Here is a 26,101-nt window from a genome sequence, read left to right as displayed (position 1 = left end):
AGACCATCCAGATTGTCCCATGAAGCAGCATTGACTTCTGCATATTCATATTACTTCCTTCTGGCTATACTTGGACATCCCAAAAGGGACATCTTCATTAGCATTAGGAAATCACTCCCACTTCCTCTCTAGTAATCATTTACCTCATTCTTTACTATTTATACCTTTGGATACTTCTGAGTTATCTCATTTTCAATAAGTCTATCTTTTAGCATTCTTCTAGAGGAACTATCACCATCCAGTGAAAAAGATAACACCAACACTTTTTAATGTGGTCAATAAGCCTGGGCTTTTTTATTCCTCATTATTATTTTAAATAAATACGTGAAAAAGAAATTTGAAGACTTTTGCTGTCTAGTATGATACTTTTACAGTCTGCAGACTGTGGCTGCATTTCAAGCAAATGCTCTTGCAAACACTGTTTTATACAATAGCAGTGCAGTTTGTTAGTTAGAGATTGATCATCTGGCTACAGGCAAATTTTGAAAGCTTTCACATACGGTCATTTTATTTTAAGCATATTACTGGCTTTAGATACAGAATTGAGATTTTATCTGTATGCCTGGTGGATGAACTTTGTATAACAACACCAGCCCTCAAAGGATGCGTTCTAATGCTTGGCTCAAGATATTAATTGCAAGAACATTGGAAACTCGAAGGCAAATAAAATAATGAGTGTGTTTGTGCCAACAGAAGCTGGTTTGTTATTAGGTATTCAGCAAGATACATGATGGTAGAGACAAAGTTCATTCTTGTTAGTCACAGAGAAAGGAGTATTTATTATTGAATAAACTGACTTTTGACCTTCTCCCAACCTCCAGCTCCGTGGGGATTTGTTGGAGCTGGCTGTGTTGGGCTGACTGCTGCTTATACCTATGCCAGAAAAAATGATAGTGCTGTCACCTATGCTGATGCTTTGCTTTGTGTGTTTTGTTGATTTGTGTCTGGGAATGCTTTAGAGCCAGGCTCAGTTCCCTGTGTAGATGTATTTGATGGGAGATGCCTGCTCCTCCAGGATCAGGCTGTCTGTCTCGTTGAAGGTGTCGCTCTCACCGGCGTGGTTGGCGTTCTTCGCTCTGTTCAGCTGAGACTGCAACCGTTCGTGTTCCTTCCTCAGCTCTGAGTAGGAGTGGGAGAACGTGTGGAATATTGATGTTGCAGGAAAGGACATGATGAGGATCCCGCTGAGGATGCTGCTGAGAGCCACCATCTGCCCCGGGACGCTCCGTGGGACCATGTCTCCGTAGCCCACAGTGGTCATGGAGATGATGGCCCACCAGTAAGAGGCGGGAATGCTGGTGAACTCCAGCACCCTCCCGGATTCGTTCTCAGCCAGGTAAACCAAAGGAGAGAATAGAGTGACAGCCACGCACAGGAAGAGCAAGAGCAGCCCGAATTCCCGTGTGCACTTCCGAACTGTGAGGCCCAAGGTCTGCAGGCCCAGGGAGTGCCGGGCAAGGCGCATGACGTACAAGATCCTCAAGGCACGTAGAACCCGTAGCACCAAACCAACCTTCTCCAGGTATGTGTTGCTGCTGCTGCTTGGCCTGTCGTCCTCCTCGTTGGAGTCGTCCTCTGAGAAGATGAGGGAAGCGTAGTAGGGGGAAATAGCCAAGAAGTCAATTATGTTCAGGGGTCCTTTGAAGAACTGACACTTGCTCCTTGCCTGGATGAAACGCAGGAGGAACTCCAGGGAAAACCAAGCCACGCAGATGGTCTCTATGACAAAGATGTAATAGCACTTCTGGGAACACTCACCCTGACACAAAACAAAGAGAGAGTTAAATAAAAGAACAGTCTGTGAACCAGTAACGAAAAACACCAAGGGAGAAGCAATATGGATCTGCTTGAGTCACTGGTATCAGAGATAAACAAATCCCAGCAGCAGGTAGTTGTATGAAAGCCATCTTTCAGCTGTGTGCAGAGAACAATGAGCATGTGAAATATTTAAATGAACAGACTTTTCTGCCAGCTTATTTTATTATTAGATGATTATTATTTTTATTAGACTGCTTCTTCCAGGCTAAATGAATAAAACCCACCTCTGTATAAACTCCTGGCATGCATCCTGTAAGTCTCACTTTCTGATCTCAAACAAAAATCAATTTAAACTTGACTGATTTATAGGCCTGTGCAGATATATTCCTGTCCTTATACACAGAAATAAAATACTCAAGGTTAATAACCCTTGTCTTATAGTGGGACTAATGATGGTTTTTTAGTTTTTAAGTGTTGGGAATAAGTTTATTGAAAAATTCTACCTAACAGGTATTTTATGACATTCTCACAGTGATATGCTGCTGTTTAAGTGCAAACAGCAGGGATTGCACCTCTAATGCAAAACCAGCTCAAGTGAACTGGAGTCTTGCATGGACTTTGGCTGACTTTGAAGCAGCCTTGTGTTCTTTCCTTTGCTGAGCATGTGATCAAAATCCAGCGTCTGGGGTTTGGATTTTTGGTGAAGATGAGAAATCTCAGCTGTAACTGGGAAGCAGAGAAAGGGTTGACCAGCATCATGACCCTTTGAAATTCCAGGTTGGACTCGCGATATGGGCGGTCATTGCGTGTTCAAGGAAGCTCAAATGTAGGAGGTCCAAATTTCAGTTGAGATTTTGACGCTACTTGAAAGTTAATATTTAGTACATGGCTCTTTTCAGCTGCAACTTTGATACGTGAAGGCTTAGCAAGGTTCAAGAGTCTTCTGGTGTTCTTGCTGAACAGGGACTTGCATCTCTTGACATGTTCACACTGCAGAAGATCAAGCAGAACTGGGGATGATGAAGGAGGATCTGTGCAGAGAAAGAACCTCTTTGGGGGAACATAGTGCCATGTGCTATTCAGGAATATCTGCAGCCCCTTTGTTTTGTGAAAGGCTTTTTTGTAGCTTCTGAAAAATGAAGTCAGGGCTTCTGTCTGCACTTTTCCTGATGGCCTGTCTCTGGAATTTAGCAATTTAGTGGAAGAGTTCCTCATAGAGTCAGCCATTCTCAGCCAAATTTCATGAGCAATATTGATTAAAAGCACTGCAGGAAACACATACCCCTACTACTAATCAACAACCAATTTTGTTCGGTTACTCTCTGCAGTGCAGTGTGATGGGTTTTAGAGTGTACCTTGTGTTAGAATTCCTGCTGTACTCAGGGGTAACAAGTCTTTTTGTTCAGACACTGGTTATGGCTTCCCCAGGAGATTCCCCAGGTAAAGTGGCAACATTTCTCTTAGGAATACATTTACCCTGTCTAACCCTCAGAACAATTTAGCTCTGTAGTACCATTTCGGGGATTTTCCTTTCTGCACAGTAAACTGTCAAGTTCACAATTTACCTCTAAAAGCAAACACCACAAAAGGTACTGAAGTCTTGGCCCTATCAGAGCCCCACTTGCAGCATCAGGTTCTGGCTCTATTTGCAGTCAGGGCTGTGGCAGTGCTGGAGTGCCTTGATGTTTGCAGAGCTGCTGACTGTCCTGCAGGAGATTGCCTGCAATCAGCACTTGTGTTATGCAGTGCTCACTCTTTCTGAGCTCTAAATTATTTGTACAGTGCAGCCTGGACCCTGCACAGACCTGCCTGTGGTCACTCCAGTGATGTGGCTTGTGAATTATTCATTGTTCCCATCAAGATTTATTTTATTTTTTGTTAACTGGGCTGAATTTCCAGCGCACCTGTTATTTATTTCCCTTTATAAATTTACAGGTGACATTGCTCTCAGATCATTGTGTAGCTTTCACTGTTTCTTCCTTAAAAAATAGAAAAGAAATTTTGTTTGCTGGAAGTTTTAACCAATAAGTTCCAGTGTGTTTTTTGAACTGAGAGTGTATTTTCAAGGTGTAGCATTGTAAGAACTGGTAGGGAGATATTTTTTTTTCCTCACCATCCTCAGTTGCCTCAGTACTCCCCACGGAAAGTTATATATATTTGGAGAAAGCAATTTGTGCTGGCAGCTTCCTAAATGTGTATTTCCTTTTTTCAGATATAAGCATCCTTCAGATCAAACTTTTCAGGAATGTTGTACATTTTGTTCTCCCTCTGAGCATAGTTGTGCATGTAAAGGATAGGGAGTTCTCCACTCTTAGCACGCTTTGTCTTTTTTTATGTACCTTGCAAAAGACATTTCAGAAATGTTTCCATATCATTCTATGAAACCACAGTCCCTTTTTCTGCTGCAGCAACAAAAAGAATGAAAATATCACAGTGTCTGGCTATGGTGTTTAATGAGAATGTGCTCATTGACTTCACACTTGGGAGACAGATTTCATGCAATGAGTTTGCATGGGAACATTTTATATATTAGGAACGTTTGTGTATGTTATGTAATATTTATAGAATATCCCTCTCTAATATCAGTCTCTTTCAACTTTCTTGGTCCTTTTGAACATCCTGTTCAAAAGTAGCAAAATTTGGAATAAGAGGGGGAAAAGAGGAAATATTAATTACCAAAGCCAATTTCTGTTTCTCCCAGTGTTTTGAGGATTTTTAGAACTAAGTGGTTTATGTTCCACTTACCACTGTTGTCTGAAGAACAAGTAGAATAACACACTGACTTCAAATCTATGTTCTTAACAAAATACTGATGCCTCTGTGCCATGAGAGATGTCAAATTTGCTGTTGACACCACATTTCCATTAGTTACTTTTAGTGAACTGTCAAATTATTGCCTAAATAGTCTGATGCATGAAAGGGTTTTTCTTTACCTACATGGCCAATAAGGAAATTTCTCTGCCACAACAACTTCCATGTATTTTTTCTTTCTGAACAAAACAAACCCATTTGGGAAATTTTAGTGTTCAGGACCTGCCAACACAACACAGCAAACTCCTCATGATTAACTAGAGTAGAATTTTATTTTCAGTCCAGTTTCTCACTGACCATTTTCTCTTCCTGCCTGCAGTTTTAAACATGCAGTACCATGAGTGTAGTGGAAGCTGTAAAAGCTCCAAGCCAGTATGGTGCTGACTGTGAACAACAGGGGAAGGTGAGGTTTTGTTTATAACTGACAACAGCATATTTTGGGTGGGTATTTTCAACATGTTTTACTCTATGGTAGCATCAATCAGTACTGAAACCTTCATGAACTCTGATGGGAGAACAGTTATCACAGAGCCAGTGGTGAGCAAGTATATAACTCCTTATTCATCCTGCAGATTTACTTTTCAACAATGCAAGAATTCATCAGGACTTATGGAACTTGCCTCTGGCAGAAATTCTGCCTCATATGATATAAATGTCATAAAATGAGTGCCTGGTATTGATCTTATGTGTGAAATGAGTGTTTGACTCAGCAGTGAAGGAAACAATATTTTGTACCTAAAAGATATATACTGAGCCTGATGCCTGAAATATTGAGTGGTTTCTTGAATTTATAAGCCACCTCAAAGAAGCAAAGGAGTTGTTTCAAATTCCTGTACCATCAGAGATAATAAGCAATTCAAGCTTCCTCTTCATTATTGCTGTTTTAAGGCAATGGCTTATTTTCTGTGTTCTCTGATGAGCTGGAGCTCACAGTGTTAGACTGAGATTGCTCATTTTAGGATATTTTTGTTAACTTCTCTTTAGATATGAAAAAATAGGTTCATAGTAAAATATAAGAACAGTGGTGCTGAGTCCAGTTAGGCCAGTGCCCTGTTCCAACAGCCTGAGGAAACAGGTGCCCAAGGCAAACCTCCTGGTTTCTATTTTCCACTCCAGAGCTCCATAGAATGTTTGGGTTGAAAGGAACCTTGGAATCTTGTTCCAACCCCCTGCCATGAGCAAGGACACCTTCCACTATCCCAGGTTGCTCCAAGCCCTGTCCAACCTGGCCTTGGACACTTCCAGGAATGGGGCAGCCACAGCTTCTCTGGACAACTTGTGCCAGGGCCTCACCACCCTCACAGGGAAGAATTTTTTCCCAATATCTCGTCTAAACCAAGCCTCTTTCAGTTTAAAGCCATTCCCCCTTGTTCTTCAGCTCTCTGAGCCAAAAGAGGTGTGTTCTATAATCAAGCTGAATTGCTCTTCCATGAAGTTTTGCCATGCAGTTTTAAAGTGTGGGTGAGCTGCAGGTTAGGGTCAAATTTATATCCAGTTTATGACAAAGAATTCAATCATTTTTTTTGGTTTTAGTGTAGACTTTTCTGGATCTATGTAAGGACAATACGTATATTGTACACATAATGCAATATTTGTAACAGTGGGAAACTATGTGACTCTGGTAAGTGTTACTGCAGCTTTCTTGGAGTACATTTTCTGGAAAGGATCTGAGGTTCAGGAATCCAGCACTTCCAGAGTAATGTGTGACAGCTAAATCTCAGACCTCAATTGCATGGGTGAGGTTCCAAAATAGAAATATATTCACCAATTGTGAATCCAAGCTAAATGGGCTTGAGGTATGTGCCACTCACAAGATAAGATACATTCCTTGGCCAAGTGCCCTCTTAGTTCACCAGAAAGCATTAATTAAAGTGTAATGACATTGAGGATAATAAACAAAATCAGATCTCAGAGCTATGCAGCACTAACCTAAACTACAATAGACATAAATTTCATCTAGTGAAAATAATATTTTTACATGCATCGATAATTTTGGTAATGGCCAGGGAGATTGAATTATATATTGTATATATATATATTATATGTATTACCTGATCTGCCAAAGATTTACCTCAAAATTTTTTGCAATGTATGTTTACCCTTTTGTTCCTCTTAATTAGGGGTAAATTGCAGAAAGAGATCCTGTTATTCTCATTATATTGGGAGTGCAGTGCTGCAGCTGTATGATAATAGAATTGCATAGGTACCAACTTTCTGCCCTTGTTGTGACTGACTCTAAGTGGAAATTTATTGACAGCAATCTGACCCTGTTTTCTGTGGAGTGTAATTTGGGATTTCACACGGTCTATAAACAGGGTGGAGTCTGAGATGTAAAACAAGGAAACCCACAGCATTTCTCACTATCTCTTTTCTGTGCTTGCCAGTGAACACTGCTCGGGATGGTGTCAGTGATACCAAGTGTTTCTTGTGTCAAATAATCTATTTCCTAGCTAAGTGGCAAAAGTTCCTCCAATGCTTGTAGAACACTTTGCTAAACAAGCACTGCTTGATCAGTATATGGATTATTTCAGAATCGTGTCATACATATAGTTTAATATTTTTGAGCTTTATATATTCAGAGCTCTAGAGTGGAAATCAACCTGTGCATCAGCAATATGTAGATATGCTGCTTACACAGCACACTTAGGAGGAAGGCATCTCATGTTATTTATGAAGCCAAGTTGATAAAATCCTTGAACCCAGCCAGAAGCCATGATTGAACCACTGTATGCAAACACTGTTGTTCCCAGGGTATGTTTATGGAAACCAGCTGGCTCATCATCATAGCACAGATGAGCAATGGACTGAAAGGGTCTGAATCCTCTTCCCAGCCAGATCTGCCCGAGATGCAGCAGTGATTGCTTCAAGTAAAGGCTCTTCTGGTGCTCAATCACCTGGCCCAAACAGCCCAAAACAAAGCAGGGAAGGAGTTCACAGAGCAATATGCTTGATGTTCTTGATTCTGACTCCTGTTGGAGTCCCAAAGGAGTTTCCTTAAACACAGGACCTTCTCAATGCTCTGCAGTCAAAGTTCAGGCTGCCAGAACATCATCCTTCTCACCAGAAACACGCCTGGCCCCGTGGCTTTTGCAAGGTTCACATCTGCTAAATATACCCTGGCAGGTCCAGATTTTGTTTGGCACAGTCAAGTACAGCCAGTTACTGCTCAGATCCTTCCTCTGATCCAGTGTTTTGTGGACAGAGGCCAGTGTCCACTCAAGTGGCAGCAGATGGGATCAGCCTGTATTGTGGCTCTCGACCTGCCTTCTGCCAACTTGTGCTGTCCAGCACTTATCCCAGCAAGGCTGCTCTTCTTGCAGCCTGGCCCTTTGTCCAAAAACATTCAGCCCTCTGTATGGAGGATTTAGAAGCAAAACTAGCAGGAATTTCCCTCTCTAAGCCCAAGGTTGCCATTTCCTAGGCAGGGGGCTGTTTTCCAGCCTTTTACTCTTCTCAAGGTTATCCCTGGTCAGTACATCCTGGTCTACAGCTTTTCCCTGAGCGGGTCCCTCTGTGGGGAAAAAATACAAACTAATGGCATAGTGAAAAAGAAGGTTTGGCTCTTACTCTTGCCTGCCCACACCTCCAAGGCAATGGGGATAGAGGGGGAGGCTGCAAATTCTAGAGACTGGTTAGGCAGGAGCAGAGACAAACCAAGACCTTGGAGTAAGGAACTGAGGTACCCAATCAGCTCCAGGCTGTTCTTATCCCAGCTGGCAGCAGGAAATGAACAGGTACAGGGGAGAAATCCCTTTTGGCTGCTAAGGGATGACTCTGTTCAGCAGTGTCGTGCCAGGGTGTGTTCCCTGCATACCTGAGCTGTGGGCTCCAGCTGCAGTGCTGCAGGTACTGCTGAATCACTGCGGCCGCATTGCCGCTGTTATTGGAATAATTAAACCATGCTCTGCTGAATCAAATGAGGGTTAGGGAGAGCTTGAAAACCCTGTGTTATGGATCAGTTCAGCACATGGATTTATGGTTTCAGACTGATGCAATAAAAACAGAAGGTTACAGCCAACTGAGAGAGTCTCTAACCTGATTTAGAGGATGATGAGCTTGTTAAAGGAGTGCTGCGTATTCTGAGCACACGAGTTCCCACTCTTTCTGCTTTATGGGAAAGAAGCTTGGACTTAGGGAAACAATTACTACAACTAGAACATTTGAGGAAACTGAACTAATATTGGGATTGTATTAATGTGGACGCTAAAACAGAGAAAGAAATTATTACCTCTGTGTCCAACACATAATTATGTCCTCTGGGGCAGAAGTGTAACTAAAATAAAATATTTCAATTAACTTTTAAGCTTGGGTCTTTATTCTGCAAATACTGTGAGAATCAATCTGAAGAATTTGAATTTGATTTAAACCAGTTGGTGACTCCAAAGTGTTTGTGTTAGGAGAAAGGTGTGGAAGAATGATCTTTCTCTTGTTTTTCTAGTAAGAAATTTAACAGACTTAATTTTGTAACTGTGAAGAGCAATACAGTCAAAATGACAAGGTATTTATCTGGGACTTGAGAGGATGACCTTCAGCTGACAGTTTTGCTGCTAGTCAAATCATTTGCCCTGTTACTGTTTCTTCTGTGCTTCTTTTCTCACTGCACTGTAAGTTCTTTGGAGCAGAAACTCCTTCTTTTTATATCTGTGTAGTACAGGGTTTACAAGAGGTCCCAGGTATGGTTGAATCTGTTATAAGGGAAAATACTAATGCTGACAGGAGGTACTGACACTGTGGGAATGAACACAACATATGCAGTTCAAAGCCCTGATGCTGCAATGGAATTCACAATTAGATTTTATAACAAGAAATTAGGCCCTGGCACAGGTTGCCCAGAGAAGCTGTGGCTGCCCCATCCCTGCAAGTGTTAAAGACCAGGTTGGGAGGGGCTTAGAGCAACCTGGTCTAGTGGAAGGTGTCCCTGCTCATGGCAGGGGGTGGAAATCAGATGATCTTTAAGGTTCCTTCCAACCCAAACCATTCTATGATTTTTTTTTTTTTTGGCTCAGAACTCAAACACCAGGCTGTGAATTTGACTGCAGCAGCAGACTGAAGAGTCCTCAAAGATTTTCATCATAGTGAAAGAGGCATTTCTACAGCACATATAATTTTTAATACTTGTGGCATTATTGCTGGCAACTTGGAGCATGCATTAGTTTCAAATAGAGTTTTCCAGAGATACAGAACCTCCCTCAGAGGGAATACCCACCTTCCCAAAAAAGGGATTTACTAAATCATACATTGCCCAGCAGCTGGAACAGCTGGGTGTCCCCCCAGCATGGCGTGCAAAGCTCAGAGACTTAGTGCTGTTGGGACACAGCCAAAACTGGATGAACATCAGGCAAACTAATAATGTCTAATTGTGCTTTCTGAACACTGGGCCTCGGACTGGTAGAGCCAGCCTTGGGAAACCATGTAGAGCCCTTTTCCTCACTGGAGCATCCCGAGTTTCTGAAGAAAATTGTTTTCTGGAACACAGAGGGTCAGCAGTGGCCACCCCTGCAGTGCCTTCTTTGGTTGTGGAGAGCAGGGTTTAAGTAATATGATCTTTATCTATGTTGTACATAATAGATTTAATGCTGAAATATGCAATTCTCTTTGCAGATGCTTGGAAAATAGTTACTGGTAACGTGGAACTATGATATCAGACTGTTAATGTAACAGTGCAATCTCAAGGTCAAAGCCTTTGACATTACTGAGTGACATGCAAGCCTCAAAAAAAAAGGTAGATCCCATTAAACAATAATTTTTATATATATATATATATACATATATATATATATTTCAGTCCTAGGCTTGAGTACTCTGATTTAATGGCTTCTTATTTCATCTTTCTTCAGTCATTATTAATTTAACTCCTTCAGTCCATGAAGCAAATAAATTGGCTGGATTCTGCTGTGCTGAGTACACCTAGACCAGGAGGGTTTTGGGGCTTCAGTGAAGCACATTTTCCCACTTTAAAATGCTGCAATAATTTCTTTGCTGATCAAAATACTTAGAAGAAATCAGAATGGTACTAGATACCTAGATAATTTAGGAGGGGGAGTGTCCACAGAAGGTGACCTGATAAGAACACAGAATAATGTGCTTGAGCCAATGCAATAAACCCGAAGCACATCCAGCTTTATTTTGTTCCAAGTAATTTCAAGTCATATGTGTATACCAGTATATTTATAGATGGCATGTAGACATATTCTTTATAGTCTTACACTTGTAAATGAGCACTAGATTTTGTTTCTTTTCACAGTAAGGCAAATAAATTGGTTTTTCCCCTGTAAAGTAAAATTATTCCATTTTTAAAGAAAATGTGTTTCTTGGCAGTTTCCTCCAGTGTACAAGCCAAATATTCTGGCTTCAGTGTCATACAAACAACTTCAGCAATATCAAACATTGAAAAGCATAAGTCAGGGCCTCCAGAATAATGGTGCAGAATGAAAAAAAAAATAATTTAGAAGTGATTCTATGTGTTAAGTATTGGGTTCTTTACATCTGTTCATGCTTTCTGGGTTCTAAGTGCAACCACAGACCAAAAACTTACTCTTCAAAAAGGAATTAGATTTTCAAATAACAAAATTACTCCAGGAATGGAAGCTTAAAAAAAAAAAAAAAGAATATTCTGATTTTCAAGATAAAATCTTCACATGAGACAACAGTGGTTGCAGCTTCTGTGAGTTGTGTTTCATTAGGTTCCATGCAATACCTACAGCAATTACAACCTTCTCAAGGTCAGTTTAGAGCAAATACAAAAATAGTCTTAACAAGGTCAGGGAAGGGAAATATCTGGGGTTTTTTTATTCTTCTTCTTCCCCCTGACTTCATTTCCTTGCCTTCCTGAAGCAAAGACCTCGCTGGGTCCTTTCTGCTGAGTCATTTCTCGAGAGGACGCCAATTTTAGGGACTCATTAAATGAAATATCTCGTCCTGAGGAAAATCCCAAGAGTGCTTCAAAGCATTCTGCCTCTCCAGACTCTTCTACAGTGGCTTAATTCCATAGTTCCCTGGTGTAAGGATGTTTTGTCCTTTGAGTTGGATGTGCTGAGCAGTGACTATTGCAGTTACACCTCTTGGATCCTGGTTGTAACTCTTATGTGGGATTGGGGCTTTGGGGGGACTTTGATGGGATTTTTGCCTCGTCTCTAGTGGGATGATCTTAATTCCTTCATTTAAGGGCAATACTGGTGTATTTTGTCCCTTCATCTTTATTATCCTCTATGTGTGTGGTCTCTGATTCATATTTTTAGTTTTCTCAGGCTGCCCATTCAGATCAGTAACAGTTTATCTCCAAATATGCCTTTTTCCTATCTTTACATACACATGTGCCTTGATTGCTGTATTTTGGTGATATTATATTTGCTTCTTTACAGAAGACTGTTTGATCTCCATAAAGAATAAATGCAAATATCATGGACAAGGACGTATTACTCTTGGAAAACGTGACATTTTGGTTGTTTTGATGACTCCTCTTTCCTTAGCCTCATATATGATAAAATCTTTTGTATATTTATTTCATGGTCAGACTTAAAATTGCCATCACTAGAGCTATTCATTTGCTACCCTACAGTTTTCCTGAACTCTTGGCTTCCTTCTGCTGGGACTGCTCACTCTGGGTCAGGATTCATGGCAGGTGCACATGTGATACTCACAGAACTGTTTGCTCAAATCTATATTTTTATTTCATGTTTCTAATGAGGAGGTTCCTAAATGGCATTTGACATATTCTGCAGTGTGTGCATGGTATCAGTTATAGCAACTCCTTCTTTATTTTACTTTCAGCTGTGTTCCTGCCTTTAAGCAAACCCTCCCCTCCCTTCCCTGCTGCCCATGGAGATGGATCCTTCCCTCCCCTCTGGTTGCCAGGGTGACTGGGCTTCCCTGATGCAGATGCTCTTTCCTTGGCTCCTTGCCATCCCTCTCCCAGAGACTGGAGTTTTCACTTTCCCTAGGATAGTGAGGACTCCTGTTTGCTCTTCTGCCTGCCCCTCCTGAGCAGACCTGGTTTAGCAGCTGCTGAAAGGACAAGGGATTTGATGTGCCTGCAGGGTGGGATCAGCAGCCTCTGAGCAAAGTGAGTGAAGTGGAAGTCACCTTGTATTATTTTTCCTTTTTTTATTTTTTTTTTGGTTTTTGTTGTTTTGTTTGTTTGTTTGTTTGTTTGTTTTTGATTCTAATCCTTCTCCTTGAGCCAGTTCTCACTCCTTAATGTGCCTGTGATGAGGAGAAACAGGACCCTAGAGTGGTACATGTGCACCAGAGGTAAATCCTTTTCTGTTTGTATTTCAGAATGGATAAATTCAATTTCCAGTGTTAGTGACACTGGAAAATAGATCCTTGCAGTACCTGTAAGCACATTTGCCACTGAGGTCTTGCCAAGCTTTAACTCAGAAATTAATAAACCTCAGGATAGAATTCAGATGTGAAATCACAGGTGGTTCAGAAACTTTGGGAAGGAATTTGACTGTTTTCTGTCACTGAGCAAACAGATATTGAGTCACCATTGTGTTCAGCTAAAAAGCCAAAATTTCAGATTCTGAATGCCTGTTCTTGGTTGCTGGTAAATGTGGTCCCATCTTGGAATCACTTTCTGAGGTCAGTGAACAGTTTTGAGTTACAAATCAACCCGGAGTTACAATTTGCCTAAGTATGACTCAGCTGCAGCCAAGTACTATTTTTAGTCAATTAAATTCATGGAGTTATTTGTCCAGTTCTAGTCAAAATTCTCTTTTGAGATCCCAGTAAGAAAATCTCAGGTGTTGAAAGATAAGAATTTAGGGATGGAAAAGTAAGGATGAAAAAAACCTGCTCTTTAGTAGTTCAGATTCTCTGCTTTCCACAAGCCATGAGTATTTTGTCTTGCACATTCCCCTATGTTTTCTATGGCATAATTTCACATGATTCAAGTAATAGGACTTTTAATACTCTGTTCTCTGCTTCTGGGACTCAGTGACAAAGTGCATTAGGCTGGTGCTGTTAAGTGTAAACTATGGGATGCTTCCAAATATTTGGACAAATGTGGTCCTTTGCTCAAGTTCATCCTTCATCCTCTCCCCTGCACTTTAAACATTCCATCTTTTGAGCCTGTTTCATGCTAGTTTGCTTGTTTTTAAAGTAGTGATATATATGCAAATCTCTAAGTAGTAATGTCATCCCTGTTTTATAGGAAATCCAGGAACAGCAGCTCCACTGCAGCTACCAGATACACTTATAACCCTCAGCGAGCTTCCCTTTCTAACTTACAGTTAATTATTTTTAAAACACACAACATGTTACTTCTGGCTGAGCTCTAAAACATCATGTACTTGTTCTTTGGCATGGGAAGTATTTATAAAAGCTTTTTCTGCAGTGGTTGGAAATTAGGATAAAAAGCATTAGGCTACTTCCATTAACAAAGTTAGTAGGAAGCACTTGCTGGAGCAGAGTTTGTAATGTTTGTACATCTGTAAGAAGGATGTTCTATATTTAAAATACTTCCTCAGAAGAAGCATTGGAACAGTGATAACAGTTTTTCCTGCCAAAAAGTAATAGCTGTGCCAGGCTGCAAGAACATCAGGCTTATTCCTTATAGTCCCCCTATGCAAGCGTAAGTTAATATTCAAGGGGTTAAAATGGAAATGATCTTAGATTTCAGCCTCCTGTGCAGTCCTTAGTTTTATTCAAAGACATCAAATATCATGACACATCTTCACCATGACAGTGCTGCTTCGACTCATGGCTTGGGCAGTAAAATATACACAGATTTTTGTATTGTGCACACTCTGCTGTGCTATAAATGTAAAAATTACTTTATTCATCGATATATGATACTCTGAGGGGTGTCTTATCTCACAGCAGTGGTTGGGGCAGGGAGTTTATTTCACATGGATTTCCTCAGCACTTTTGAAAGGGCAGTTTGCAAATGAAGCACAGGATTCATTACAGAGATTAGTCAAGGTTATTTGATGAATTTGGACATTACCACATCTGCAATAACTTTGTATTGTTACTCTCCTCTGTTTTATCATTAGAAAAATAAATCTTTTAAATCTTGAAATATTCCCAGCAATGTTATGGAGATCTTTAATGTATGATACAGGCTTGATTTATTTGCCCTGAATTAATGTGGATGACTTATTTGAGGAGGGTTTAAATGCAGTTAGCACTTCAGCTAGTGTTTGGCATTACTCCTAAAATATGTACATATATATATGGGCACATACAGAATTCAGTTAGCATGGAATTATGATTTTTGGAGGCACAGCTTTTAAATATCAGTATCTGCAAATATACTTAATCTGTCTCTCATCCTTTAATCTTTATGCAACCATTGAAACGTAACATTGTAACAATAAAAGTTAATGAATATTTCTTCCTCTTTAAAGATTTGACTGTCTAATCACAAAGGAAGATACCCAGCTGTTTTAAAAGTAAGGATGTCAGAGGAAAATATTTCTGTAGCTGATGTGTTCAAACGAGACATTTCTTGTAACTAAAGAGTAAAGCATCTTGAAAACTCCACAATTTCAGTTCAAGAGTCTCAGTGCTAACAACTTAATCTTATGGTGGCAACTGCTTCCTAAGAAGGAAAAAAAGTGTTTTACTGGAGAGCTGAAATATCTGTTCTGTCCAGAAGCTTTCTTGTATTTTAGTTACAAGATTAGTACAATATTTGTTCACATTATTCTCAACATCACTCTGAAAAAGATAGAACCCATTTAAGCCATTACTGTGTTTTCTGGTACAGACTTTCATTAGTTCTGTAGTTAGAGCAGTTAAAAAGGACTGACTTACCCTGTCTTCTTCAGCTCTTAAGTCCGGCATTGTGCTGACACAAAGGCTTACAGCTGTGGTGGCCACAAAGAGAATGGAGAGACAAGCAAAGACTTTGCCTGGGAGTCCTGACTGGGGATTTTCTACCATATCTCTGAGTCTGTTCATAAACTGTCCAAATCTGGTTTTCTCATCCAAGACACACGTAGCCTCTTTGCTCCTCCGAAGCTCCTCTTCCTTGCGGATCTCGGCCAACTCCTGCAGCTTCTGAAACAGTTTCCGAAAGCAGCAGTTCTCCAGGTTGGATTCCTCAATCCCCCAGTATCTCAGCTCCTCCTGAAAAGACAAGGCACACATGTCTCTTAAGAGCATCAGCTTCCCTGCTGCTAGGAAGCTGACAATCATCCCAAAAGCATTGGGGTTCCTGTCAAAGAAGAACTCATGGGTGTCTTCGTCGTAATCGTCGCACAGCTGAATTATTTCTTCATAGCTGCTGCAAAGCTTTAGTTTGCTCAGTCTGGTCAGAGGGAAGTCATCTAAAGTACTCCAAGGCAGCAGGTACTTCATGCCTCCCACATTTATCATGATCTCTGTCTTTAGATCAGCCGCAGAGACTTGGTCAGGGTGGTAAATCCTCCTGGCTCTCTGGTAATGGACCCCTTTGACAGAAGGTGTTTCCACATAGATAGGAATGAAGTGGCTCAAGGAATTACAGGAGTTGTAGCTAATGTTACTATAGTCTTGGTCACTGCCTCTGGAGAGAATAGGCATCTCTAAGAGTTCTCACCGGGACATCCGAAATGGCATCAGAGCAGGGGTATCTGTCAGCCAGAAGATACAGCAAGGAGGAGAAAACATAGCAGAGGTTATTGTAAGACAAAAGGTGTTCCCAGCTACTTTCCTAAATCACAAAATTAATGAGTGCCTGTTCGTAAGTAAAAGTCACCTCTGTGCTTCTTCCTGAAACCTGCAGCCTGTGAATGAGCTTTGCTTTGCAGCCTCATTGGTTGTCTGGCAACACAGGCACAGAGGAGCTACAGCCTCATTCATAATTATCACAGAGGGTCGGGTGCCTGCAGATCCAACCGGGAACAGATCGGGCTCTTCCCCGAGTAGATCTCAGGCATCGTTAGATCGTTGTTTTCCGGTAGTTGCCGCTTTGCTTTGTTATTTCTATAAACCCTCAAACGCACTTTAACTCAACTAAGCTGCTTAATAGTTATTAGGGGTGGAGTGGTCAATTACCTGCCATCAGCTGGATGCAAAGTTCCTAATTGCTTTAACTTGACTGCTCGGATTGTGATTCCTCTTTCCTTCCCTGCACGCCGGCTCTGCCTCTCGGGGGTATGGCAAGGATTAGCTACTAGAGGTTTATAAAATTCCTTAAGTGGAAAAGTGCTGCGTAAATGATGACTATTCTTATCAACCCGACCTCGTGTCACTGCAAATTACCGAGAAGACAGAGGGACCGTTTGCCCATAGTGGAGAAAACTTTGCTCCACAGACAGAAAGTGTTTTATCAGCTTGGAGGGAGGAAGCAGCTGAAACACTCACCCCTTCCTTAACTTCCCTCCTTTCAGGAACAAATCCCTGCTTTTGTTCATCAGCTCTCAAGATTAAAAGGCATTTCTTATTCTTACCCCGAGTCCGTGAAGTGCAAGAATTGCAAGGAAAGTTCCGCGAAGTTCCTTACCAGCGCTCCGGGTGCTGCTGCCGGGTGCCCGCCTGCCCCGCAGGTGAAGAGCACATCCCGCCCACTGCTCGGCTGCTCCCTGAGGCACCGTCCGGCACAAACACCTGGGGATGTTTTACAGTATTGTTTGCATGTAAAAAATCACCAGAGCACTCTGGAGATGGCAGTCTCTTTGCTCTTCCTCTTGTTTTCTTGCTTTCCTGGAAGGGGAGAACAGCCGTGTGTGTTCGTGCAACATATGTTGTACTGATAGATCCTCTGCAAGGGAGGCGGTGTCCTGAGGGGCAGCTCCTCTCCTGGGGCTTCCTGGTGAAATGTGCTGAGTGAGAGCTGGTGGATCCTGCCCTCTCCTTGTCTCTCCTCTGTTTCCCCCGGGACTGCCAATGTGGCCCTGGAAGAGGAGGGGAGAGGCAAGGGGGAAGGGCTTAGAAATAATCTCTCCAGCATCCCTTCATCTATCCAGCAGGCAGCAGGCAGCAACTGGGTAAGAACATGGAGTACAAGTCCCCGACTAATGAGGTTTAATAATCAGTAAATTCTGGCAAATCTACTTAATAAAACAATTTCAGTGTCTGTTAACTCCTTCCATCATAGTCGTGCTAGAGTTACTTGGGCTGGAGACACCACTCAAATTCCTCAGAGGCAGTTTCCATGACCTTCATCCCCCATGAAACTGGGCTTTGCTCTTTAATATCCCTAGAAGGAAAGGGAAGTTTGTTGGGTGCATGGATGCTGTGCCTCAGCATTTCTTTAGCTGTCAAGGAAATGCTTTCCTCTTGTAAAAGAAAGGGTCTCTGGCTTGTAAAGCACAGGTGCTGAGCAGCCCCTTTTCCAGATTTGCAGTGCTTTTCCAACAGCCAAGTACTTTCTCCTTTCTTCTTTACAGATGATGGGAAATCAAACATTATCCTTTTCTCACTTTACTCATGCATGGCTGTAGGGGATTGAGATTGCTGTAATGCTTTTGGGTCCTGTACTGCCAGCAGGTCTTGAGCTGCCTCTGTCTGTAATTGGGATGACACGGATTTCACCCATGTCCTGCTTGCTTGGCCTCAGTCAGAGGGTTCAGTAAACCTGGGCTGAGGTTCCGTTGACAAGCACCCTCTGTGGTGCTCCCAAATGCCTTAGCTTGTGTCTGCACCCAGCAGGGCTGAAAGCACTGAGGTGAATCCTATTCCTAGAGAGGTGTGTGAATCCGTGGGATTTCCATGTCCCGCAGTGAGTGTGAAGGTTTTGTGGAGAAGTGTGATGAGCTGGGACCACTGAGCTGGTTTTCAGCAGTGTGGGGACAAGGTGCAGGTGCCCCTTACCCGTGGGGTTTGGGGGGGGGTTGTGCACCACCACACTCACCTCAGCAGCGGGTGCTGAGGCTGTTTGGCAGCGCTGAGCAAGGTTATGGGACGGGAAGCCTTTGCTAATTGGACTTTTGGCACATCTCTCTTGGCCCACGTGGTGTCCAGAAGATTAACTTCTTATCAGGCTTCACCACTGGGGTTTTCACTCAAGTCCTAATTATGCCATCCAAGAGAAAGACCGAATAGATGCCTGAAGGCACCTGAGTTCTGGGAGTGTAGCTCAAAATCACTTAAATCCTACCACCTCTGGCAGTTTGCTCTGCCTATCAGTCTTTCTTATGGATTGTTTTTGCAAAGAAAAAGCAAACCTATTCTAATTAACATTGGATGGATTGTTTCACAAAAGGATAAAAGCAATTAACATTTCCTTCTTACCTTGTGAAGCCCTTTCGTGGTGGTGTTGTTAAAGGTTATATTTCTGAAACCAGCTCACAAGAAGGTGAATAAATAAAATAAAAAGAGAAATTATTGTATGCAATTGAGTGATTTGAGTGCTATACCTATTTATCAAGAAATTAGTTTTTAAGACTTCAATACTGGGTATTCTAATAGTTGCTTTATTGGGATCTGCAGCCATGTCTGTAGCTAGATCAGGACCTCACTGTTGACTGGAATTGTACAAATATCTGTCAGACAGTCCTTAAGAGTCTTCTGTCTTCCTAAATGAGACAGGAATGTTTTTATCTGGATTGTATTAACAGGAGATGAAGGCACACAAAAGAGAAATCCTTAATTTAATGTCCAAGGAAGCCAAGCCCTTAACCCAGATCTGAAGGTCTTAAACGTGTAACTCACCCCAAAACTGTCCTTCCACCCTGGCTGGTCTCTGCTTCTGCTCCCCTAGACCTGCTGCCATGTCTGTGGGAGATCCCCCTCAGCAGTGGAGCATCTAAAACTATAAATGCTGACACCACAAAATGGATATCTCCCCCCAGGTGGGAAAGGCATATTCCTGTCTCAGTTCTAACCTCTGCTGATGTGTTTTTTTCACTTTCTTTTTTTTTTTTTTTTAATTTTCATAGCTACTGCTGCAGTTTTCCTGTTAAATTCCCTTTGTTCTTTTCAAGATGAAGTTCATAATGCTTAATCTTTTTCTCTGTTCTCTATTTCCCTCACAGTTTCTGGAATTGCTCTCTCCTTGCTCCTTAGCCATCTGGTCGTATCAACTCCTTACATACCTTTTATGCATTAAATGCAGTTTCCATATGCTTCATTTCTTTGTTGACACGAATGACAAGCCTGTTTCCCTCCTTTGGTTGTTTTGCCATTCTACTGTAATTTGGTTTAGACCTGCCTCTCATTCCCATTGCACAAGGACGAGGTGTTGCTGAGAGGAAAGCTGAGCAGAAGGAGGTGGTGCTTCCCCAGCTGGCTTGAAACCCTGTGGGTGTGATGGTGCAGTTAAAATCCTCTCCCTGGGACACACACAGGAGAATCTGGTGCAGGCATCCACTGAAGTGAGAAGATTTTTCTTACATAGTTCAGTAATTAAATCATTTGCAGGACTGGTATTTGGGTATTGATAAGAGTTAATGCTGTAGGAGATGGGAAAGAGATGTTCACTGTCACTTGCTCACCTGTGATTTCTTCTCCTCTATTTTGTTCTCTGCAATTATGCCAGAATCCTATACCAGGCAGCAGATAAATACAGAATACAGAGATACTTTGTTTGTAGTTTTGTTTTTTTGTTTTTTTCACACAGCACTTACTAAAACTGCAGAATTTCTGGGCACATGATTTTGTGATGGCCCGAAGTGTAAAGTACTCAGGAAAAGGACTGAGAAATTTAACTCAGGAAGGTCCACCAGGGACATCCAATGTCTGGCACAGAAATACATTTCTGGGCAGCAGGGAGATATTTTAGCACAATGTATGTGCTTTCCCTGGTCTGTTTTTCCCAAGATTTTTGATAGATGATGTGGCAGCTACTAGTGTGACTCTGTGGAGATACTCTTATGCTGAGGAACCTGAGGAACCTAGGGCTCTACTAAGTTTGGTTGATCATACACTACTTACTTGACAATATTTCTCTGTTACAACACCAAAAAAAAGAGCTGAATTTTCTGATTATATCTGCGTGTGCATGTATATATATATATATATTTTCCAGACCAATGATGGTTGTATATAATGGGCAATCTCACAGAAGGGGAGGCTGCACACTCAGAGGTGCTTCATGTAATTTAATAAAGACCCTGTTGTCAATCTTTCTTCCTTCCCAACTGGGCTTTTTGTAACCCTTAAGCATAATACAAAGATAATTGCTTTGCCTGGATTCTATAACAGAAGGTGCATTTCAGGCTTTTAAAGTCAGAGAGAAAACAAAAATGTAAATAAAAATCATTATTTAAAGAAACATGAATGCACTGAAAAGGGGACTAAAAAAAATAAGGAAAATAAATTAATTTTAAAACCCTGCACTGTCTTCATTCATTGGCTTAGAAAACAGCCCAGTGCTGAATTGTCAGTCTGTGCAATTTCATCACAAAATTATTGGATGTTGTTTCTTTTATCGAGTGCGCAGCCCGTTGTCTGCCAACTGTTGTCTGTCTAATTCTTCTCTAAACTTCAGCCAATGTATAGGCCTGGCTTTTCCCTGGTTTTTTATGTTTGTGCCACGTGAAAGCTTGCAATAAATAAAACAATTTTTCATTTATTTGAAAAAAAAAAAAAGAAATTACATGGGATGGAAAAGATCATTTTAACACTCAAAAATTCATTTAAATGCTTCCATTGTGTTCACAGGTGGTTGGCATTTCTGGAATTAATTGGATTTAGATAGCCTTTTTACATGGAAATTCAGCATCTTTTCAGATCCATCTATTACTCATCGGGCATAAAGAATAGCTCAGCCTTGTTTTCTTCATTTAATTATGACATTACACGTGGCAATGTAAACTTTAAGGATTTATTCCAACATTTTATTCAGTCCAGCAGTGTTTGTTTCATGTTCCTGTTTATTTCCTCATAATTTATCTTTATGGAGTAATAGAAACACCCTTTCTTGCCAAATGCCTAGTTTGTATGAATAATTGAATTGACAGTAAAGGACTCGATTCACCTCTTCATTATTCAAGTCTTACGGAGTTGCAGCATTATTGATTCCAGCAGAATAATGCTGCAATCCCCAGGAATATGTGTTAAATCAGACCATGGGTACTCTTGATTTGTTAAGCACTTTCATAATATATTTCTAGTTCATCTCTGCCCTTGGAAACCCCAGTAGTGATCCGTGGTCCTGATGTGCCACAGATTGTCCTGGAAAACTGAGTCACATATCACTGGCAGTGTTTTATTCCTTATTTTCATCCTTGTCTTTGTAAAAGTTTCTTTTTTTTTTTTTTTTCTGTCATGTTTGATGGAAACTAAAAGGGGCCATTTCTTGTTAGGTGAGTTACCACTAAAGCAAATGAACCATTCAGAGGATTTCTTTGCTATGTAAATGTAAAATAAGGTCCATGATATGTAACACACTATTTCTGTGCCCTTTCACTCCTCTCCATGCATGAAGACTGAACTTAAATCATCTTAGGATAAATCCCCTGAAGTTCTCTGTGCTCATTTCCTTTGGACTGTCTAGAAAATTATACTTGTTAATGGACAGTACCTAAGGAAAGGAATCTCAAATGCATAATCATTCCTGTGTCTATCCCAATGAATTTTGCATAAGGGCTGAATCACTGAGGTTTAAAATGTTTTAGGGCATTAAAATGTGTGGCATGGAAACAGCTGAGTGCCATGACTTGGAGCTGAGCTGGTGCCTCTCCACGTGGCAAGAGATGGATTAGGAGATATGTGCCCAGGGAATGTGAGAGTCCTGCTTTAGAGGAAGGCAGCCTCCAGTCTTTCATGGCCAGACCTGGAGAACAAATCTCTCCTGATTCCAGTTCTGGGGATCAGTCTCGCCCTCAGCCCCACACACACAAGTTGAGCATTTGAGGAAGAAGTTTTTCTGCCACCTCTGAGCATTAGGAGTTGACAACAGTTTTTATGGGAAACAGAGAAAACCTTCCCTTCCTGGACTCCAAACCAGAGGGCACATCTGTTTGATTGTGTGGACATGAGGAAATAAGTTGGGTTGGCATCTTTGACCTCACTGAGAATTTAGCAACCAAAGGGCTTGAAAGGAGAGGTCCTGGTGATAGTCAGGCTCTTGGTGATAAATGAAGTTCTCTTCAAGAGTACAAACCTACATTTTCTCTCATACCCAGCAGGCACATTTGGACTGTGCATTTTGATGTTTCTATCAGAGCTGAAAACATCTTGACAGTGCAAATCTCTCAGTGAGATACAAATTGGAAACTATATAAATGCTTTTTTTTGCCAAGTGCTTTTTATTTCAATTGCAAAGCATTTATGAATCACACCACTTTCATGACTGACAATAGAAGAGTCATTTCAGTGATCCACCTCAGGATCATTGGAATACCACAAATATCCAATATATAGTACAGGATACAGCCATACAGATAATAACTTCTACTATTCCTTATAAAGGGATATTTGACTGATTGAGTGCCAAGATTGGTGGGGTTTTTACCTTTTTCATGCATTTCTATGTCAGTAACAGCAGACATGATTAAGAGAAAGCTTTGCTTCAGAGAGAAGCTCTGAGGGGTATCTGCACAGGGACAGGTAACGGAGAGATTGTATCTGTGCCACCACTAGTTAGGAAAAAATAACACCCACTTCAGAATTTGAAGAGGGGAACGTGCAGAAGAAGGCTTTGTTAATTTTCTAGGAAGAAAAGTTGAAGAAACATTCAACCAGATGTTTCAAGTACACTGTCATTACGTGCTGAGGACATGTAAGTCTGTAAGTACTGTTGTTTTTCCAGCTCACAGGGTTGTGGGTGTCTACCTGCACACACAGACAAAAATTCTTTCTTTGTCATCCCAGACATATCATTTAGTATCTCTATGCCTCTGTTTCTTAGTCATAAATCGAATAAATATAACTACAGTGGTCTTGTAGGAACAGTGCTTGTAATACTGGGGTGTGACAACGAGCTCCCATTTGGGGAGAAGGACAGGAGGTATTGAAAAGTTGATCCTCAGCTAACTGTTGAGGATCAAGACAGTTTTTTATCAGGTGGGTGAGTCATTAGAAAGACTGATTATTTAAAGTTGTGTAGCTGAAGAATAAAATACAGCAGCGTTTTCAATTTTCAAATAGAAAGAGAAACAGTGTTAAAATTCCATTAGCTGCTGTGACGAACTCCCAGATTAAAACATGAATTGCTAAGCAGGTGAGGTGGGTTTGAATGCTGAATGTTGTTGGGGTTTTTTTTTCCTTTTTCCTGTTATGATTTATTTCTCAAATCATTTAAAACTAGTGAAGGAAGGTCTGAGAATTTTGTTTTGTTTGTTACGGGTGAGATTGATTTCTTCATCTTGTTTTTCTTAATACCATACTGTTCAAACAAATTACTCCTACAAATCCAGTTCTCCATTTATGATGCATAAAATATAAAGGAAAAAAATCATTCCAATTAGATTTCTTTCCAAGCCTTGTGACCTTGTGTTAAAAGCAATATGTATAAAAGACGTTGTGCTGTTGTACCACCCACTCCTTAAAAAGTACCCTTGAGCTCTTCTTAATAACTAAGCTGGTTTCTCCTTGAGATCTGTATCTGTTTTAATCCGTGAAATATTAGCCTTGTTCAGACTAAAATACAAAGATATTATGATTTTGATCATGTTAGTTAAGGAATTAGTAGAGAGGCCATGTCCTTGTGTTGTAGTCTCTGCAAACCTATGAGAGATCCCCACCCACTGACCTCTGAAGAACTGTTCTACTTTTCCCTCCAAGAGGGAAGGGGAGAACTTTTACTCCTTGTGTGTGTTCTGGGAGTTGCACCATCTGCTTTGGGGGTGACTTTATTAGGCTGACATTGAACATTCTTTAAAAGCCCATCATCAGGTGAGAAGCCAAGTTCTTCCCTCCACCTCTTCACCAGACCCATCTTTCAATCCCTCTTACAACACCTGCTCTTTGCAGGTTCATATTTCAAAAGTGAATTGGTTTGCTCTTTCCTCCCTACAGCCTGCTTCCCTGTTTATTTGGAAAGTCCCATCAGCCCCCAGGGACGGACCCCTCCCAGGTTCAGGGCTGTCAGGCTTCAGCAGTGAAAAGCTTCAGTCCTGCTAAAGGGTTGCTGAAGTTCCTGTCCTGCTGTCAACAGGGAAGTGTTTTCCACTTTCCCCTGATCTCTGGCTGCTTCACCAGCCCTTCATGTAGAGGAACTTTTGGGTTGCTCGAAGGCTCTCTAGAGAGCTGGCTTGTCATGCAGTGGCACAAGGATTAGGGAGAGACAAGTGCTGCTCATGAGCTTCCCTGCCCAAAGCTGACATTCTGGGCCATTATCTCCTGCAAGCTGGTCACTCTGCTCTCCACCTGTACTCCCTGCATCCTCCTATCCTACAAACTCAGGACGACTTATGGTTGTGACTGCTGAAAGGCCAGAGGGGAAAAATAAACAGCAAGTGTTCTGTTCACTATAATCTGAATATTATCAGCATCCTGAGTCAGCAAAGGTGTGACTGGGGGGTGGGCAAGGAATGGATCTGTGAGTCACGTTTACAACCCAGCCTTTGTTGCTAACACTACAAAGATGCATTAATTAAAGATAAAATCAAGGGAAATGTCTGGCAGGATAGATAGAGAGACAGAGAGGAGCTGAAGAGATTAGAGGAAATGGTAGGCATCCATAAAATCAGGCTGAACCTGAGGAAATGACTCTGTGTCCACTATGGGGGATTAATCTAAAACAAACCAGCCATAAAATAGGAAGCGAGATGAGCGAAATGAAAAGCAAGAGTCTGGAAAGCAGAAATGCTGTTTGGTTTTATAATATGATGGAGTAGAAGAAAGGAAAATGTAAAATTACTCCATTCGTGTAGTCCATCCACCAAACCAATCAAAAGATGCCTGTAGAGATTTTTAAAGAGAAGATGCAATGGATCATGGATTAAATGGGAGTAGTGTTACATTTTCAGTTTCTGTGGCTTTGGATTTCACTGTTTGAAAAGGATTTGTAGAATTGGAGAGGAGTAGAGTTGACAAAGTAATTTATAGACATGAAAGTTTTGCCCTATGAAGAAAAGGCAAAAGAACTTAAAAGATGATTAGTGACATAACCACCACCCTCAGCTGTCAAATGGGTGTTACCATGAAGAGAAGGGATATACTGCTTTGAATGATTTAGGAAAGACATAAAATTTCAGGCTGAACGCCTGGACTAGATGATAAAAAATATCTTAAATAAAATGTCACATAGGCTCTTGAAGGAACAGGAGCTTTTCCAGCAGTTTTGTCCTACCAGGTGTTAGCAGCCAGTGGCTGGTCTGAGTGAGTGTGAGCCCTTGGTGTAAGCAGGAGAGGATGGTGTTGGAGAGAAGGGTTTTTACCCTTGGCTCAAGGCAGGGCAAGATACACTGCTGCAAACTGTAAAAGTAACACCCCCTACTCTCTGTTAAGCAGCACAAACACCACTCAGAGCATTCTCACATTCACTGCTCTCATTTGTGCTTTAAAACCTCTTACCCAGAGCTTAAATGACAGATACTCCTGTTTCTGCAGCTCTTTCTTCCTAGTCCCTCTCAATAATTCATATCCATCTACACCTCATTCCCGTGCTCCTTTTCATTGCTCCTTTGGTAAACAACAGGACGTGAAAGGTACAGGAGATGCTGAGATATTACCATGGCTCCAAATACACCTGATGCTTGAGTGAAATAACTTA

General features: G+C 41.3%; 1 protein-coding gene across 2 annotated transcripts; it reads right to left on the bottom strand.

The window, feature by feature from the left end:
• Positions 1-277: 277 nt before the first annotated feature.
• Positions 278-17,447, bottom strand: KCNG4 (potassium voltage-gated channel modifier subfamily G member 4). 2 transcript variants are annotated; one of them, XM_027646931.1, is made up of 3 exons: positions 17,003-17,447; positions 15,331-16,130; positions 278-1,759 (listed from the first exon to the last, which is right to left on the bottom strand). In XM_027646931.1, exons 2-3 carry the CDS (start codon positions 16,078-16,080, stop codon positions 968-970), a joined length of 1,542 nt encoding a protein of 513 aa, XP_027502732.1. In that variant the 5' UTR covers positions 16,081-16,130; positions 17,003-17,447; the 3' UTR covers positions 278-967. The 2 variants fall into 2 exon arrangements, with proteins under 2 accessions (XP_027502732.1, XP_027502733.1); XM_027646932.1 differs by lacking the exon at positions 17,003-17,447 and adding an exon at positions 16,555-16,627.
• Positions 17,448-26,101: the final 8,654 nt, after the last annotated feature.

The sequence above is a fragment of the Corapipo altera genome, unplaced genomic scaffold (genome assembly GCF_003945725.1).
Source record: "Corapipo altera isolate COAL_440 unplaced genomic scaffold, ASM394572v1 62, whole genome shotgun sequence".
Classification (NCBI taxonomy): Eukaryota; Metazoa; Chordata; class Aves; order Passeriformes; family Pipridae; genus Corapipo; species Corapipo altera.
This window is presented reverse-complemented; position numbering and strand designations above follow the sequence as displayed.